Here is a 17,131-nt window from a genome sequence, read left to right on the forward strand (position 1 = left end):
TTTGTTCTCATTTGTCCCTGAATTTCTTTGGATCTTGGCATGATGTCTAGCTTTTGAGGTGCTTTTGGTCTACTTCTCTGTGTCAGGTAGCTCCTATTTAAGTGATTTCTTGATTGAAACAGGTGTGGCAGTAATCAGGTCTGGGGGTGACTACAGAAATTGAACTCAGGTGTGATAAACCACAGTTAAGTTATTTTTTAAGGGGGGCAATCACTTTTTCACACAGGGCCATGTAGATTTTTTTTTTCTCCCTAAATAATAAAAAACATCATTTAAAAACTGCATTTTGTGTTCAATTATGTTATCTTTGACTAATAGTTAACGGTTTTTGATGAGCAAAAACATTTAAGTGTGACAAACATGCAAAAGAATAAGAAATTAGGAAGGGGGCAAATAATTTTTTACACCACTGTAATACATTTTTAGGCATATGTATAATTAGTTTTAAAAAAACATTTTATAATTATTATATAGTAATAATTTCCTATCTGTGCATTTAAGTTTTTTTTTAGATTGCTTACTGTGTAACCATTTCTCACGGCTCAGCTTTCCCCTGAGTGTTACTAATCAATGAGCTGTAATGTTATCTGACGTGACCAATTCACATTTCTAAGCCGTGACAGTAATGTATTGAGTTATTGATCTTCACTTCAGTCTCAGTTGATCTGCTGTTAGATAAAGTGATTATACTGTAGTCATAAATTGCACAACATCAGGGTCGTTCAAGTACCAAAAGTCAGTTTGTTGTGACAGGACTGACTCACTATGAGCTCACCAGATATTCATTTTGCTTTTTGATGACATGCATTGGCATGGGTACATGTAAAGCTCTAGCAGGACCATGACCATGGGAGACATTTTCGACATACTCATATCTGATACTCATATGACCAAATGTGTGTGAACACCCGATCATTACACCCATACACGATTCTTCTCCAAACTACAGTATGTGTTGCCACCATGTTTAAAGCACACAGCTGTATGAAATGTCTTTGTATGCTGTAGCTCCAGGAAGACAATGGTGTAAAAGGTTGGCTCAACCTCACCGAACACCTTTGAGAACTGGATCTTCAGCCTTCTCAAGGAACTTATGCTCTTGTAGATGAATGAACACAAATCCTCTCTTCCATGATTCAACATCTGATGGGAAGAAGATAACCGTGGCGCGTATTAAAACAGCAAAGACAGGACTACATCTGGAAAGGAATATCCAGTAAGCAAATGAAGTGACTCAGATGATTAGGTGTCCGTAAACTTTTGGCCAATTTACAGGTACGTTACACTGTATGTGTACCACTACACTTGATGGAACCTGATGCTGCCTTCTGCTCCATCAAGGTGCAGCATTTTGTGTTCTGCTTTTCTGCTCACCATGGTTGTAAAGAGTGGTTATTCAAGGCTTTGTCAAAGCGAGAACCAAAACTGTATCACTGTAGCTGTATTTTTTAGCATCTGAAAGCTTTAAAGCATCCCAGATACAGTGTACAGCTGGGACCATAAATTTTGGAACAAAATTGTTGTTTGTTTGTTTTGCTATTTGTTGTTTTCTGTATGTTAATTTTCAAACAAAACTTAAATTATACTAAATATAAGAGCAACAACTTTCCGGAAAAAAAACAAAAAACTTTTTGACACAAGTGTGGCATTAACCATTCAGGAGTTACAGCCATTTTATACATTTATACACCAATAAACTCATCAGAGAGATAGAAAACCATTTGGAAGTGGCCATTGCAACAGTTTGAAACATTCATAAAAAGAAAGAATTATATGGCGAGCTCAGCAACAGCAAAAGGACTGGAATGACTGCGGCCTCGATCATTCGCAATGTTTTTCTTAGAACCAAACTAATAATTTTTGCATGAAATTTGAGAGAGAAAAAAACGCAAATATCCTCTGTAATTTTTTTTGTGGCGATATATAAATTTTCATGTGTTTTAACGCTAAGAACAATATCATTGACTAATTTACTAACATTAATATTAATATAAATTCAAGCTAAATGTCCATATAAAATATAATATCGTATAATTTTTTTGGTACTGTAGAAGAAAAACAAAGCAACCGTAGAGAAAAAACGCAGCTCGTGATGGTGAATTATTATTATATACCATATTCACTTTACAGTACTGAATCCTAAGAAAACACACATGAGTGACATGGATATTTTACATTCTAGCACTATGAGAGACACAGCAATACAGTACCTTTATTATACAGAGTTTACCTTTATTTTTATTTTTATTTTAAGAGTAATGTATTAAGCTGAGATTGAAAAAAAATTAAAGGGTTTTGTGAGCATATTTAGGGTTTACACTATAAAAATAGCCATTTATAGTATAGGCATTTATTTTGATTACATCCAAGCTGCTCTAGTGACGAAACACCTGTGAATTTTAAAGGTGGATTACGTCAGAAATCTGATAGTGAAAAGGAACACTATTGAACCAGTATGAACGCTCATGAACATAAAGGCCAGAATAAACTTTGCTGGAGAAGTTTCAGAAATTTTTGGACCGATTACACCAAAATCAGCTTGTACCAAAAAAAAAAAAAAAACTATGGAGAAATATGGAAAAAGTATGGAGGAACTTTATAAGACTTGCGAAATAGAGTGAATTTGGTGGCACCACTGGTTGAAGCGATGGGAAAAACCCCTACAGTTACAGCAGCACTGGATGCTCCACTTCCAGTCATGGAGGATAAGCACTGGATCTACCACTAGATGTCAGCTTTTCATAACAAATCCCATCCAGCATCTCCTGGCTTCCCAAACATCTTAGGCAAGAAGAGGAGAGGCTGCAATCATAAAACAGCTGGATGCGGCGAGCGGATGCACGACTGGCAGCTGCAGAGGATTCCTCTCTCGTGTTTATCAGGTCAGTTGCTGCTTATCATTAGTATTATTGCGAAATAAAGAGAGATCTGTTAAAGTGGGGAAATGAATAGGATTATTGTGATCACAGGAGGCTTCCTGTGAAGGCTCGTATTCGACTCCATCACACTAACAACCACATGCACGATGCCTGAGAAGACAAAATATAACCTGGTGGACGACAGCGATGACAGCTTCCAGTGCGGCATCGCCTTCCAGGTGAAGGTGCGTGTGACAGGATAGTGTTACTGACGAGGCTCTGATATGCTAAATGTCTATGTGTGTTAGCAGGTCATATTGTACTGTAGACGTGAGTGTAAGCGATATACTCAAGTCCCCATTCTCCTTCATCCCCTTCTAGTTTATTGGCACTTTGGACATTGTGCGTCCCCAAAGCAGACTGGACATCCTGGCAGCCATGAGAAGGGTCCGGGTAAGACGGTTTAATCCTCAATCAAATTTTAATTTAGGAATTTAATTGTTGAAAATGTTGTTTTCTTCACTTGTCAATCAAGTGTAAGAAATTATTCTTAAAATTGATGATTTTATCTACAGTAAGTGTGTGATATAAAATTGCTTTTCTATAAAATTTTATTTGTATCTTAAACATTTTTTCCTATATATTCTAAAACTTAATAATGTATTGATTGTATTTAAATTTTCACTGTTTTTTTTTTATTTATTTTAATATTTTTCCACAATTTTTTTTAATCATGAATCAATGCTTTATAATATAGTAATGGGGGGCGGAATTATTAGATAGATAGATAGATAGATAGATAGATAGATAGATAGATAGATAGATAGATTCTGAAGTTTTATGAATTTATGGGTTTTTTTATAAATTTTACAAAGCATGTTTTATATAATCAAACCCTTTGAAAAAAAATATTTTCCAATAATTTGGAAAAGTTTTTTTTATGGCTGTCTAAATTTGAAAAAAAATAAAGATAAAAATAAATATTTAAATAAGAATAGAATATACAAGGATTATACGTGACAATCTAGAAATTTAAGAATTTAATTTTTTAATTAAGAAAACGGAAATAAGAAAATGTTTATAGCATTATACATTTTATTAATATACAAATAAATAAAATAAATTTTTAAACAAAATAATCAGTTGGTTTTAAAAATATCAAATATCTTTAATTGCCCTTGTAACAATTTATTTTTAAGAAATTAATTTTTTTTTTTCATATTTGGATATTAATCCGTTTTTAAATACTACAGCAGGAATCTAATACTGTATACTCATAATGTCGAACACTTCTAATACACTAAACAATTTTCTCCTATACAATAAAATAAATAGTGCTGTGTTGCTACAATTACAGTCTAAATATGCATTAAAAAATTATTAACTTTAAATATTCTAAAAGGTACGGATAGTGGTACTTCCCCACTCCCCTCGACAGGGTACATTTTATTCACTGATGATCCACTGCTTCCTGTTTTACTCATCACTCACTCAGACAGTCACAAGAATGACAAGAAAGATATAGTATAAAAGATATATTTTCCCTATTTCTCATTTTCATTAATGTATTTAAGTCTCCAAGTAAAAGCAAGAAAAACATGCACATCACAGTGACTGTGAGATAAGAACCTATTCTTTTTCCGAGCGCTTCTAGCCAAGGGCATACATTTTTATTTTGGACTTGCTCCAGTGCCGTCGGCTTATAGATTTATGGCAGCAGCATTGCACCAGTTTGCTCTGACAACAAAAACCTTTCCATTTTTTATTTTTGTTTCCCTAATAGACAGCCTGGGTTCATCTGGTTAAAAACATGTCGCTCTATGCAGGGAGCTGAAAATCATTAATCAAGGAGCTCATGCTGATTTTCTTGACAAGACGAGGGGAAAAAAATTGTTTTTCGCCAGTCTTTGGGTTTTTCATTACTCGGCTCAAAAAAATCTGCTTTGTACCAGACAGAAATAAAGTTAGAAGGGATTTCTGCTGTTGATGTGTACACACATTCATGGCATGCTGGCTTATTATATATCTGAGGAGTTGAAGGCCTTGCTTAAGGGCCCAACAGGAACAACTAGGCAATAGTGGGGTCCGAATCTGCGACCTTCCACCCTGTAGTCCAATGAGCTACTGTTGACCAGGTTATATAATATGCCATCTTTCTTTCTGTGTTTTTCCTTCAGTATGAGTTCAAAGTAAAAAACATCAAGAAGATGAAAGTCAGCCTTGTCGTGGCGGTGGATGGCGTCAAAGTGGTGTTGCATAAGAAAAAAAAGGTCTTAAAAGGCACTTTCTGATTTTTTTTTTTTATATTCCATATTTGTAACCCTTATTTTTATTATTACTGTAATGCTACGTATTTTCCCTAGAAAAATGCATACAGCTGGGATGAAAGTCATGTAACACTGGCACAGGATCCAATATACAGGTAAGAATTGTATTGATAGAGCTCAATCATTTCTGATCAACAAATTAATCATTATCTGTGATCCTGATGAGTATAAGAACCCAGGTTCAAGTTCTGATCAGGATCTGACAGTAATGATGATTGCTCCCTTATTCATGTTACTTCATGTTCCTAGTTCCAGTTGTTCCTGCATGATGATACGCTGTGCATCTTTTAAATACTTTTTTTTTTTTTTGCAGCTTTAATGTTGAAAAAGTAAACCACAATCAGAACGACGTGTTGAATTGTGCAATCGAGGCACGGTGCAGAACAAATTCCTCTATGTGAACACAAACCTGCCACCTTTACAAAGGGCCAAATTTGGTTCTTGGTCTGGACTTGAGTGTGAAAATGCCTTTAAAAATGTTTTCCCACTAAGATTAGACTTTTATTTTAAATCGTTCTGATAAGTGATAATACTGTTATTAAATCCTGGAAAGGAAACTCAAGCTCGCTCCAGGGAAAAGAAAGTAGTGTTGTGAGATAAGAACATCTTTCCAGGGTCCAGATGCAAGATAGTGAAAACAGAAGCTGTTCTTGAACTTCCAATTTCTTCTCTTATTCAGCATTAATCAGGGCATAACTGTAGGTTCATTCATTATTAAAATTACACAAAGTAATGACTTAGCAAATAATACATAATACTTTACTACAATTGGAAAAAACTACAAGGAGAAGGAGGATATGGGGTAGTGAGCAGGTTTTATCTGCCACAAGTCCATATAGTCTATAGGCAGTTCTTTTAATCTTAATTTAATAATGAACGCTGAACGGACCAATAAGGTCAGGCTACATGGCGAATGGAGATGTGGTCTAGCTTTCTTATATAAAATAAAAGCTAGTTTCCATTTGAAATTGGTTTTTGCAACATCCAATATAATTGTTTAGTTCGTTTCACCCCTGTGCAAGTAACTAAATACCTTGCAAAAATTGATGCCATGGCGATGTACGTGGGTAACACACAATTTTTTCATATGCATCCAATTGTATTATATGTATTTTTTCCCCATTCCCAGAATATTCTACGTCTCCCATGACTCCCAAGACCTTAAAATCTTCAGTTACATTGCAAAAGATAAGAAGAGCAACGTATTCCGCTGCAACGTGTTCAAATCCAAGAGAAAGGTCAGTCAGCTAGTCACAAGTTATCGTGTAATCGAGGTTGGATACTGAAGTTTGGTAGAACGTGGACACATTTCCTTATATTATTTATTCAAGCTTCATGTAGAAATGTTGTAGAATTGCGAAGTCTGCAATTTTTAAAAAGAAATGTAGAATGTAAAAATATGAGTACTGTATAGTCCCATTTATCAACAATGAATGCAATTGTACTTAATTGTGTTCATTTCTCGTCTTTTCCCTTCTCTTGTGTTAGAGTCAGGCTATGAGAATTGTGCAGACAGTCGGCCAGGCGTTCGAGGTTTGTCACAAACAGAGCCTGGACACTGTAGATGGTAAGGCTATACTCTAAAACAATTGTCACAATAATATCTTTTGTCGATAATTTTGTTCTCTACAACAAATGTACCTTTGATTCATCAGATCAGTCAAAACAAATTGGTTTAGGAGATGGAGTTTATGGACAGACTTTGGTATAACCTCAGTGGCAGAGACCATTCTGATTCTGATGGAACATGAAAAGATATGGACTATATAGATCATAATTAGCTTTACATTTGACCATGTACTTAGATACCAAACTGCACTAGAGGAATGCCTGTAGGAGGTCTCAGGAGTATCAAATGGCAGACTTCTGGTCAGACAGGGGCCAAAGAGAGTACGTTCCATGGTGTCCATTCTTATCCAGAAAGGGCTGGTATGGGTGCAGTTTTTTTTTTATTCCTTTCACCTAAGAAAGACTAGTCCTAAGCTTTCAGTTTATTGAACTGGTTAAACTGGTGGAATCAGGGTACTTGATTGGAATGAAAACCTGTACAGGCACAAGGTCATTGTAGATAAGATCAGACAGCTCTGTTTTACTGATTCCACTGTGCTACTGACGAGATGTTCGAGATGTTCATATTGGAATTGAGGAAGATATGATTGGTTTGGACAAATTAAAACCAAGATATAAAATATTACTTTGAATTTTACTTTCATTACTTTACTTTTCCTTGAAATATTACTTTGTTAATTTTGTCATTACTTCAATATACTGTAAATCTTTTGCTTTTTAGTTTTTTGCTGCAGAACAGGTAAGGAGGTGATACCAATGCTTAAAAATAGATAACGACTCGATAGAGGGTGCAATTAATAATCGATACCAAGCTCTCCAAAAGTCGCAACAAATTTGGATGAGTGGATAGGGGGTATCAGCTACAGCTGTAAGAAGTTGTGGCCAGAAGGCTGTCAGTGCCTGTCAGTACCTGTTGTTAACCTTAGGACACTCTGGTGGATACCACTGGTAATGAAAGCTGTCAGGTCAAAACAGGAAGGCGATTCTTTCCACATAGAAAGTCCTCCTGATTCAGTTGAGAGGTGTAGGAGAATTAAATCCTTTTAACCGTATTCGTCCAGCACAGTTTTGCTGAATTGTGTTGGCAGATTGGTTGGTGAAGTGCGAGGAGGAGAGGGGAGAGGACGGGGAGGAGGAGGAGGAGGAGGACACTGGAGATCCTGATACCACTCAAGACGAGACGACGCAAAAGACCGATGTAAAGGTATTGCCGTGATACACATTGATAAGCATGCGTACAGGAAAGCGTAGGTGTTTTGTTATCTTCTGCTCTCGAAGCTGATCCATCTCAAGGGTGTAACAAGTGATTCAATCGAAATGTACAGTATTTGCATGATTTTATGCATCGCACTGCTGATTGGCTATAAGTAAAAAAAAAAAACAGTTTCAAAGAAATCAATTTGGATACCAGATATGTGGGATTTAGATGCTTTTTTGAGTGCTGTAATGAATTATGTAGCCTACAGCATAAATGTTGTATGTTGTTTTAGCATCTCTATCAAACCTATAATGAATAAAATATATACAGGCTGCATATCGTGAGCTCTCCTATATCTGAGCTTTTACATTATCAGGCTGTTGACACTCCGTGACTGATTTATTTATATATAAGAAAATATTGCTTATCTCAAAGTTAATTTCCAAAGATTTATTTCAATCTAATTTATTTATTTTATCTGATAAATAAGAAGCTTTTCCGTTATGTAATATCTAATATACCACGAGAAAAAATATAATAATGTGGCATCCGAAACTACACAGTTCATTGTTTTCTTAAAACTCAAAAGACAAACCACTGGAAACAAGTCGATCGATTTCCTGAGGCTAAAATCAATGAGTACATTTTATGAATTAAGTCTTCTCAGGTCTCTGAAGATGCTGTGGTTGAAATTGAGCCGTCAGGACTGTTGTCTCCGGTCCCAGAGCACCTGTCACTGAACCACCGGGTCCAGCTTCTGAAAAAACAGCTCAAACAGCAGGAACAGAAGAGCCAGGCTGCATCAGCACAGGCAAGCACACACACAGAACCAATTAATATTCAATTAAACATCATTCATTCTAAAGTCAATTAATGCTATGGCTTCACTTACTTTTGATCCCAAATGTATCCCCAGCAACATCAACAAAATATTTGGATTTTGATGAATAAAAGTTTTAAAAAGTATACACCAACAATGAACCCATGGGATGCACCCGACAATCAAGTCGATGGGGGTTTGTATTTAATGAAGCTACCAATGGATCCCAGTATCATGCCTATAATAACACAGTTGACATTGGGGTCATCCACAGGGCATCATTTACAGTTTCACCTTCTTGGACACCACAAATTTTGTGTTTCATTCTCTTTCAACCCACTATCTAGCTAACGTACTTCAATCATACAATGGGAAGAGTAAAGGGTAATGCCTTGCTTCCTTCCACACACATGAAGCCAGCTAGTTTCCTTGTATAGCAAGGCAGATTAACATGCTTAAATAACTAAGTGCACAGGTGTTCATGATTGACCCATCTCACTTCAGTTGACAAGGACGTTGGTTAATGCATACCAATCATATTGTAACACAGATTTGAACGTGAAAGCCCTCGGATTGGATAGGATGTCCACGTTTCCACATTTCAATTGGCATCCTTCCCTTGAGGCCCCTTGCCCCCTTGAGGAATACTCACCCTGTTAACAAAATCCATGTTAGTTGCCATTGAATCCTAGCCGGATTACACCAACAGGGTCTATGGGTAGTTTCCTGTCTGTATCTCTGTGGACATTCCCAGCAGTAAGTGACAGTGCACAAGCATGCATATTGAATGTACATGGAAGGATCGTGACCACACACCACTGTGGACATTCTACAGTATATCAAGCAGTATATTGACTTGAGCAAGTCTAGTGGAAAAAACGTAAAACTTTGCACCTCTGACCATTTCTGTGTCATCCATATTGGACAATTTTTTTAAATATTATAGTGTCTTTGTTGTTTGCTACTTTCAGGCTGTCCTGCTTCAACAGCAGCTGTGTTTGGAGGCACGGGCAAGAACAGATGCTCAAGTTCGAGCTCAGCAGCTCCTGCAGCAGAATGGCGAGCTCCTACAGCACCTCTCCATGCTAATCAAACACATCCAGGAGCTTGAACTCCGCACACACTCGTCCTCCTCCAACAGTGAGCTTCATTTCTATTTTTGATTACTAAAATACGCTTAGTATTTTTATCGATTAAAGCAACTTTATTGAATGTAACATTCTCCCGCTTGCAGTGGGATCTCAGGACAGCCTGTTGGAGATCGCTCTGAGAGACAACGTCCCTCGTTTCTCACCCTCGAAGAAGCCCAACGTGGTGCGTCTGGATCCGTTCGGCTTCTTTCCAGGACCGGCGGATGGTGAGAAGAAGCCAGAGCAGGACAGGGATTCAGGCCAGGGTCCAGACGATGAGCAAAGTGAAAGTTCTCCAACCGAGGCTCGCTTCTTCTGCACTTTGGAGCTCCCTGGATTCAGGGAATCGAGTATTGCATCCGGATACGAGTCCAATACAGACGAGAGTGATGATAGGGAGAGCTGGGGCCAATGAGCGATTGAAGATTGAAGTTCTGTAAGCAGAGATGGAGATACAATTAAGCTTCATATGGTTGGGAGTTTTGAGAGAACGGATTAAATTAATTACAAATGGATTTGGATTAGGACTGACGTTTATGACGTTAATGACTAAGAAGGATACGTGAAAGATAAACTATCTGAACTTTTTGTTGAAAAGTGTCTTGGAGGGACACTGCTGTTTTTTGATGAGAGAAAATACATATGGTGCAGTCCCAGTAAATGTTCCTAGACATGTTAATTTCACATTAACTACTGAAAATATTCATCCCACGTTAAACATAAGGCTTAAGGCTATCTTACTGCGCACGACGCACTGATGAGGCAAAGTGTCTGACTGTGGATTCCTCCCCAAATGGTTAAATCTTAGGAAAAATCACAAAATACCAAGGACATTGCCCTAATACAAGAGGAAACTATAACATAGTATTCTAGCGGACTTGATTTAATTATAGTAGTAAATGAAAAACAAACTTTCAAAACTGAGTTCTATTTGTTTATTTTCATGCACACTAGAAAAAATGAGAATCTCTAAGGGTGCACATTTTTTTTGTCAATTTTTTTTAGTCTATTTAATAATATCAATTGCAATTTGTTCATAAATATCAAAGTATAATGGCCCTGAAATAAAAAACATAATGACATTAAAACACAAAAACATTTCACGAAAAAAAGACAAACATTTCATGAAAGAAAAAAACGTCACAAAACACAAAATCATTTCACAAATATTGCCCCTACTTTTTATGTAATTTTGTGTTTTGAGAAATGTTTTTATGTTTCAGGACATGTTTTTGTGTTTTGAGAACTGTCGTTTTGTTTTGTACTTCAGGTCCAACAAATCAGAGGCTGATTGAAAATGATCAAGATGATGGTGCAGGAAGTAACTACAGTTAAAATGAGAATCACTTGCTTAACTGTTATAGAGACTAAAATCACTGTGCTCGTCCGGCATCATCACTGTGTGACAAAAAAAACAAAAAAACAAGCATACAATGGACAATAGTCCTGTGAATATTTAAAGCCTTTGATCTGTCTCTGCTATTACTGTCATGCTAATGATCTGAGCTTCCATGATGTCTACGGTGGACCTGCATGTACCTGCACTGCGTGAATTTTGTTTCGCTTGACTTTGGACATCCGCAATTTCTGCATCTACTGTATATTGGATGAAACACCAGTCGAACATTTCAGATTGGAGAATTACACTCTTTCTGGTCCCTATTGTACAAAAATAAATATGTACCTTCAACCTGGACAAAGAGGACCGATATATTGTGTGGAAATTGACGAAATTATTGTGGAATTTATTTGCCATATTGTTTGTTCAGATTGTTCGTATCAGATACCACCGTCTGAGTGGATTAAGAAGAATGCAAATGCGTCTGGCTGGTTTCTTTGTTTCTGTTTTGTATTTAAGTTCGAGTATTCCTTGCAACGCTTCTCTAAAAGGCAACTCAAAAGACTCAAAAGAAATAGTATTCTAATTGTGTGCGTTTTTATTGCTGATGTAGTTCTCATGGCGGCCAGCAGGGTGTAAGAAAAAATACATCACTAACAGCTTTGTGAAAAGCTCCAGCTTATGCGTGTGGTATATCTGTAAACTCCTGGGAAACCCGTTCTCTTATTGAAGTGTTGCATGAGTGTGTATTTCGTCTATTTCTTCATGAGTCCAGTGTGTCCTGAGTTATTATTATTATTATTATTATTATTATTATTATTGTTATTAGTACTCATGCTTACTGTCACATTTATCTCTGTGTTCATTTGTGGCTTTTTCAATATACTTTTAATTATTGCTCAGAGTGTTCTGATTAAACGGAAATTACTTACTAGTGAGAATATGTAACAACAATGCAAGTAGCTAAGATTAGATTTTTACCATCTTTAAATCCTCTGATCGTAGCATTTAACCTTGATTTGCTCGCAACAAGTGACTATAGCAGAATGAAAATTCATGGCAGGCCTTAATACAGAGTAATGATGATTTATTTTTTGAGTGCAAATTGTTTTAACACTATTAACAAATCCGTACCATTTGGAAATAGATTATTGTTTTTTTTTTTCAGTTTGCATTTAATAAAGCTACTCTTCACGCATCCAAAGCAAGTCTCTGCCTAAATGAGGTCATCAAACCAGATTTACTGTTTCAGGAGTTCAGGCAAGATACAACAGAGCCTTTAAATGTAACTCTGCTTATGACTGTAAAGTCAATAGAGAAAGAGTAGACTGGTGAAGATTAAAAGAATATACTCTGACCAAGGTGTTTGTCCTCAATGTGCATTCTCAACTAGCTGTATTTGTCTGACAGTTTAATGTCACTACAGTATTAATCTAAAAATGTTTGTGAACTGTAAAAGACCTTGCAAAAAAAATCTAGCACTAATTAATTGGATTCTTTATGCAATGTCTCCAGATATAGTCCATTATAGTCTATACTGTAGTAGTGTCGACATCACCTTAAGTTGAGATATTGCTTGTTTCATGGACATAATTTTTACTGATACACTAGATGTGCCCGTGACTTTGTTTGTGTGGAATTTAATTGTTTTTAAAAAAGTACAATGGCATCCGTTGAATTTTGGAATTAACTATTGATTTTTTCAAGGTGGATTTTTTTCCCATTTACATTTAGCATATCTTCTCTTCCCCACAGGCAGACTGCAATGAAACAAAACCAATATCTTACCTCAAGCGTAGCTAAATATGAAACCCCCCATAAATATTTGTTCAGTAGTTCTAACATGATGCGTGCTAAAACAAACAGATAGACAGACAAAAATTTTAAAAACCATCTTGATGTGTTCTATTTCTCATCTTACATCCCCTCGAATTATATTTTTTGCAAATATCTTTAATGTACAGTACAGACACACCAACTATACAGCTTTATTATATGTTATATCTATTTAGCTTCCTAAATGACTTGTAGCACTGTAGCAACCAGATGTGTCAAGTAACGAAGTACAAAAACTTCGTTACCTTACTTAAGTAGAAATTTTGGGTATCTATACTTTACTGGAGTAATTATTTTTCAGCCGACTTTTTACTTCTACTCCTTACATTTACAAAAATAGCCTCGTTACTCCTATTATATTTCAGCTTGTCATTCAAAAAACAGACAAACAAAAAAACATCCATAAAATAATTCCTGTTACCTTCCTCGCTGGTGCTTGGTTGTGACATTTTGCTCGAATCTTGAGTTTCTATCACGGACATCTTCATCTACTTATCACACAAAAAAGTATATATATATATATATATTTTTTTTTTAATTATTATTTTTTTTTATTAATCACTTGGATTAATCCTTCTACAAGGGTAATTGTTACTAAGCCTGCCCTGGGTGCACTAATTTTCTTGTATGTTGCCCTCACAGATTCCTGCAGCTAAGCTTGGATGTACATTTAAATTCCAATAAAGGTTACCGATGACACGCCTCTAAAGTTTGACTTTTTGCACCATTAAAATACTCATAGGCAACTAGTTATCATATCTTCTTCTCCATGAAACATGTTAATGCTCAGTAGTACACATATATGGTTCTTTAATGTATTTGCATTGTACTAAAATGCATTCTTTTTTAATTGCCATATACAGAATCCCAAATCACTATGGCCGTTAAAAAATACAACAAAAAACAACACATTTTCCTTCTTTTTAATGAGGTGTTAGTGCAGTATATAGGCCCGTGGCACAGCCTAAGCTTTTATCCTTAATGCTTTTCCCTCCTTACGTTACTTTTACTTTTATACTTTAAGTAGTTTTGAAACCAGTACTTTTACACTTTTACTTTTTTTACTGTACTAGGGTTTTTAAACCCTAGTACAGTATCTATACTTCTACTCAAGTAATGAATGTGAATACTTTTGACACCACTGGTCAACTTGTGGACCATGGAATGGACTTACCATGGTCCATTATAGCAGTATCCTGACGAGATCGCTGTGAGAACTTCATTCACGGAGCAACAATGCAGTGACATCCCAATGACAACTCAGTCAGAATGCTGTCCGATCTTTCCTGTCAACGCTGTGCTTGTAGTATGTCATCGATGTTTCTAAGAGGTGTTAGTTATGCCGTTTACCAGTCAACACTGTCATTACTACGACCTCAATAAGTTCTTCCTGCGTCTTACTTCCACCAAGTTCTCACCAGACATTTTTTATGGTAGCTCTTGTAGCAATACTACATCCTTACATGCCATTTTCTAACATGTTCCTGCCAAGTTGTGCATGTTGTAGTGCGAATGTTCTCAGTGTGATGGTGGTAACATCAAGGTTCCCCATTGACACTGGGGGACTCTGGGGGTTGTGCTTTGGCACCAGGATATTAACAGTGGATCCCTTGTATGGTGGCCTGTGATGCACTGGATGTTCTGATACCTTTCTATCATACCCAGCATTGACTTTTTAAATCAATTTATTTTTTAAGCATTGGCTTCTCTGTGGAATTGGACAGGCTGGCCTTTGGTCCCTACAGACATGGGTGCCCATAATGCTGTATATAATTGATGATCAATGGTATTCAACTCACCTGGCAGTGGCGTTACTGTTGGCTGATCAGTGCGCTGATGATTTAGTATCTAGTGGCTACATTAAATTGTGCGCTCAATTATGTTTAATAGCCTGGTGAGTCGACACACAATTTTTCAACCTTTCACACTTTCTGCATACTGCATATGTGGTTTAGTAAATGCTGCTATGTCTCATAATTGAAGCCTTATGTGGGGAGCTTTTCTCTAGACATATACTCTCTCTCTCGCTCTCTCTCTCTCTCTCTCCCTCTCTCTCAGTGCTGATTTGTAAAGAACAGGGCTGCACTCTGCACCGGGTCTTGATGGAATAACATACAGTTCTGAAATTCCTTTTAGGAGTCGGTGGTTATGGAGCTTATTACAAACCTATGGTATGTTTTGATGAACAAATTATAAATATTAGTAACTGCTTTCACTGTGTTTGATATTGATGCAATCACGTGTCATGGGAAATACTGTATACAGCCTGACAGTACTTGGTAAACTGACAGCAGGATGCACATTAGATGCAATACCGATACAGTAGCATGTACGTGTGTGTTCAGTATACTACTTTATATTGAGCACATTTATTTGGATTGATGTTGTAGAAGAGAGAAGAGGTTCTCCTCCTGTGTTTGATTAACTCATAATAATACTATTCTTATTACAAAACGGACTGTGCAAAAGATGATCAACTTGAACTTACAGGTCAAAATGCACTTTCTGAAATGGTTATATGAATATTTTCCCCCCTGTTTGTGGTCAGTTTACAAACAGTAACGCAAATATTTCAGCGACTCGTCAAGGAAGTAGCAATGAAAAAAGTGACTCTCTATTAAAATCGTGTAGATTTCTATTACAAAGGGCACACTGTACAGTACGTCTAGAGCAGCAGCCTGGAAAATTGTCTCAAAATGTCTAGCAGATTTTCTGTAATATATTCAAAAAATAAGAAGTTCTGCATAAGATATCGTAAACTTAACAAGCTTAATCTACTGTGAATTTAAAAATATATTCTGAGTAGGTTCCTATATTTTTTTGTTGGTTCGTAAGTTTTATCAGATTTTTCTTTTATAAGAAACAGTTGCAACAGGAGCAAATAATGGATAAAAATTGCCAGGTTCGCTACCTGGCTAATAATAGCATTACATCCTTTCAGGGTAGCTCGTACTTGCTACCTAACTAATTTTAAGTTTAAAGTATTAGTTACAGCTATGAATGTGACAAAGAAAATCCTGTCAGATTTACTTATGTTATTGGTCCTGCTAAAGGCAGAAATCAAGATTATTAACCTTTTTCAGGAGATTAAAGTAAATATAAAGGGAAAAATCCACTTAGAAACTGTGATACGATCGTTACTTGGCTAATATTAGCAGTACATTAGCTAATTTGGATTAGCTAGTTTATAGCTAAACTATCAATATATTAAGTGCTCATGTTAATAATCTGAGTGGAATTAGAAGGATATTTTAACCTTTTATAAAAGCAATCCTAATGATAATCCACTTATCCTGTCAGTTTAGCTAGCTGGCTAATATTACCGTTAAATCATGTTTGGTTAGATAATGCTGGCTAAAATTATCAAAGAAGATTATGAAAAGCTTGGAATATGAAAAAAAATCTTATCAGAAATCCTATCGAATAAAAATAGCAGACGTATTAATAATAAAAAATCTTTAAAATGATTAGCTGATAATTAGCTGCATAATTATACCATGATTATACCATGAGGTTAGCTAATGTTAGCTAGCTGATCAAGGATGTTAGTACATATATCAAGAGTATTATTCTGTCAGGGTAGCTAAACTTTATTAACAAACAAATTTATGAATAAGACAACAGAAAAGATTTACAAATTTGGACTTTTCTCTTTGAAATCCTGTCAGATTAGCTGGCTTTCTAATACAAGTGCCCTTTTGTCATTATGAATATTGATTTCTGCAGTATGTTTATGACAAAAATCTTGTCAGAAATCCTGTTTAGCTTAGCTTATAACAACAAATAAAATAAATTATATATGAACAATCTTTGAAAGTTTTTTTTTTATAAATGCCTTTAAACTTCTCTCCCAAATTCTGACAGGATAATTACCTGCATAATTATAGCATGATAGCCTACTAGGTTAGCTAATATTTGCTAGCTGATCAAGGATCTTAATAAATATGTCAAAGTTTATAAAAAATGTCACAAAAAGTAGTTAAATAATAGTAACGAAAAGAGTATTAGGATTTATACTGTAAATATGCCATAAAAAGTCCTGTCACGGTAGCTA

General features: G+C 35.9%; 1 protein-coding gene across 1 annotated transcript; it reads left to right on the plus strand.

Moving 5' to 3' along the window:
• Positions 1 to 2,802: 2,802 nt before the first annotated feature.
• nos1apb (nitric oxide synthase 1 (neuronal) adaptor protein b) lies at positions 2,803 to 10,537 on the plus strand. The gene is made up of 11 exons (XM_053501098.1): positions 2,803 to 2,882; positions 2,970 to 3,103; positions 3,240 to 3,311; positions 5,036 to 5,128; positions 5,222 to 5,280; positions 6,315 to 6,423; positions 6,674 to 6,752; positions 7,843 to 7,958; positions 8,611 to 8,763; positions 9,744 to 9,912; positions 10,007 to 10,537. Exons 2-11 carry the CDS (start codon positions 3,026 to 3,028, stop codon positions 10,315 to 10,317), a joined length of 1,239 nt encoding a protein of 412 aa, XP_053357073.1. The 5' UTR covers positions 2,803 to 2,882; positions 2,970 to 3,025; the 3' UTR covers positions 10,318 to 10,537.
• Positions 10,538 to 17,131: the final 6,594 nt, after the last annotated feature.

Source organism: Clarias gariepinus, chromosome 1, assembly GCF_024256425.1.
Source record: "Clarias gariepinus isolate MV-2021 ecotype Netherlands chromosome 1, CGAR_prim_01v2, whole genome shotgun sequence".
NCBI lineage: Eukaryota > Metazoa > Chordata > Actinopteri > Siluriformes > Clariidae > Clarias > Clarias gariepinus.

What these genes read in the sequence shown, in the direction of transcription:
- nos1apb (XM_053501098.1), top strand. Translation starts at nt 3,026, where the DNA reads ATGCCTGAGAAGACAAAATATAACCTGGTGGACGACAGCGATGACAGC. An exon ending in GCATCGCCTTCCAGGTGAAG is followed by an intron (nt 3,104 to 3,239) that starts GTGCGTGTGACA and finishes ATCCCCTTCTAG; the next exon opens with TTTATTGGCACTTTGGACAT. An exon ending in CAGCCATGAGAAGGGTCCGG is followed by an intron (nt 3,312 to 5,035) that starts GTAAGACGGTTT and finishes TTTTTCCTTCAG; the next exon opens with TATGAGTTCAAAGTAAAAAA.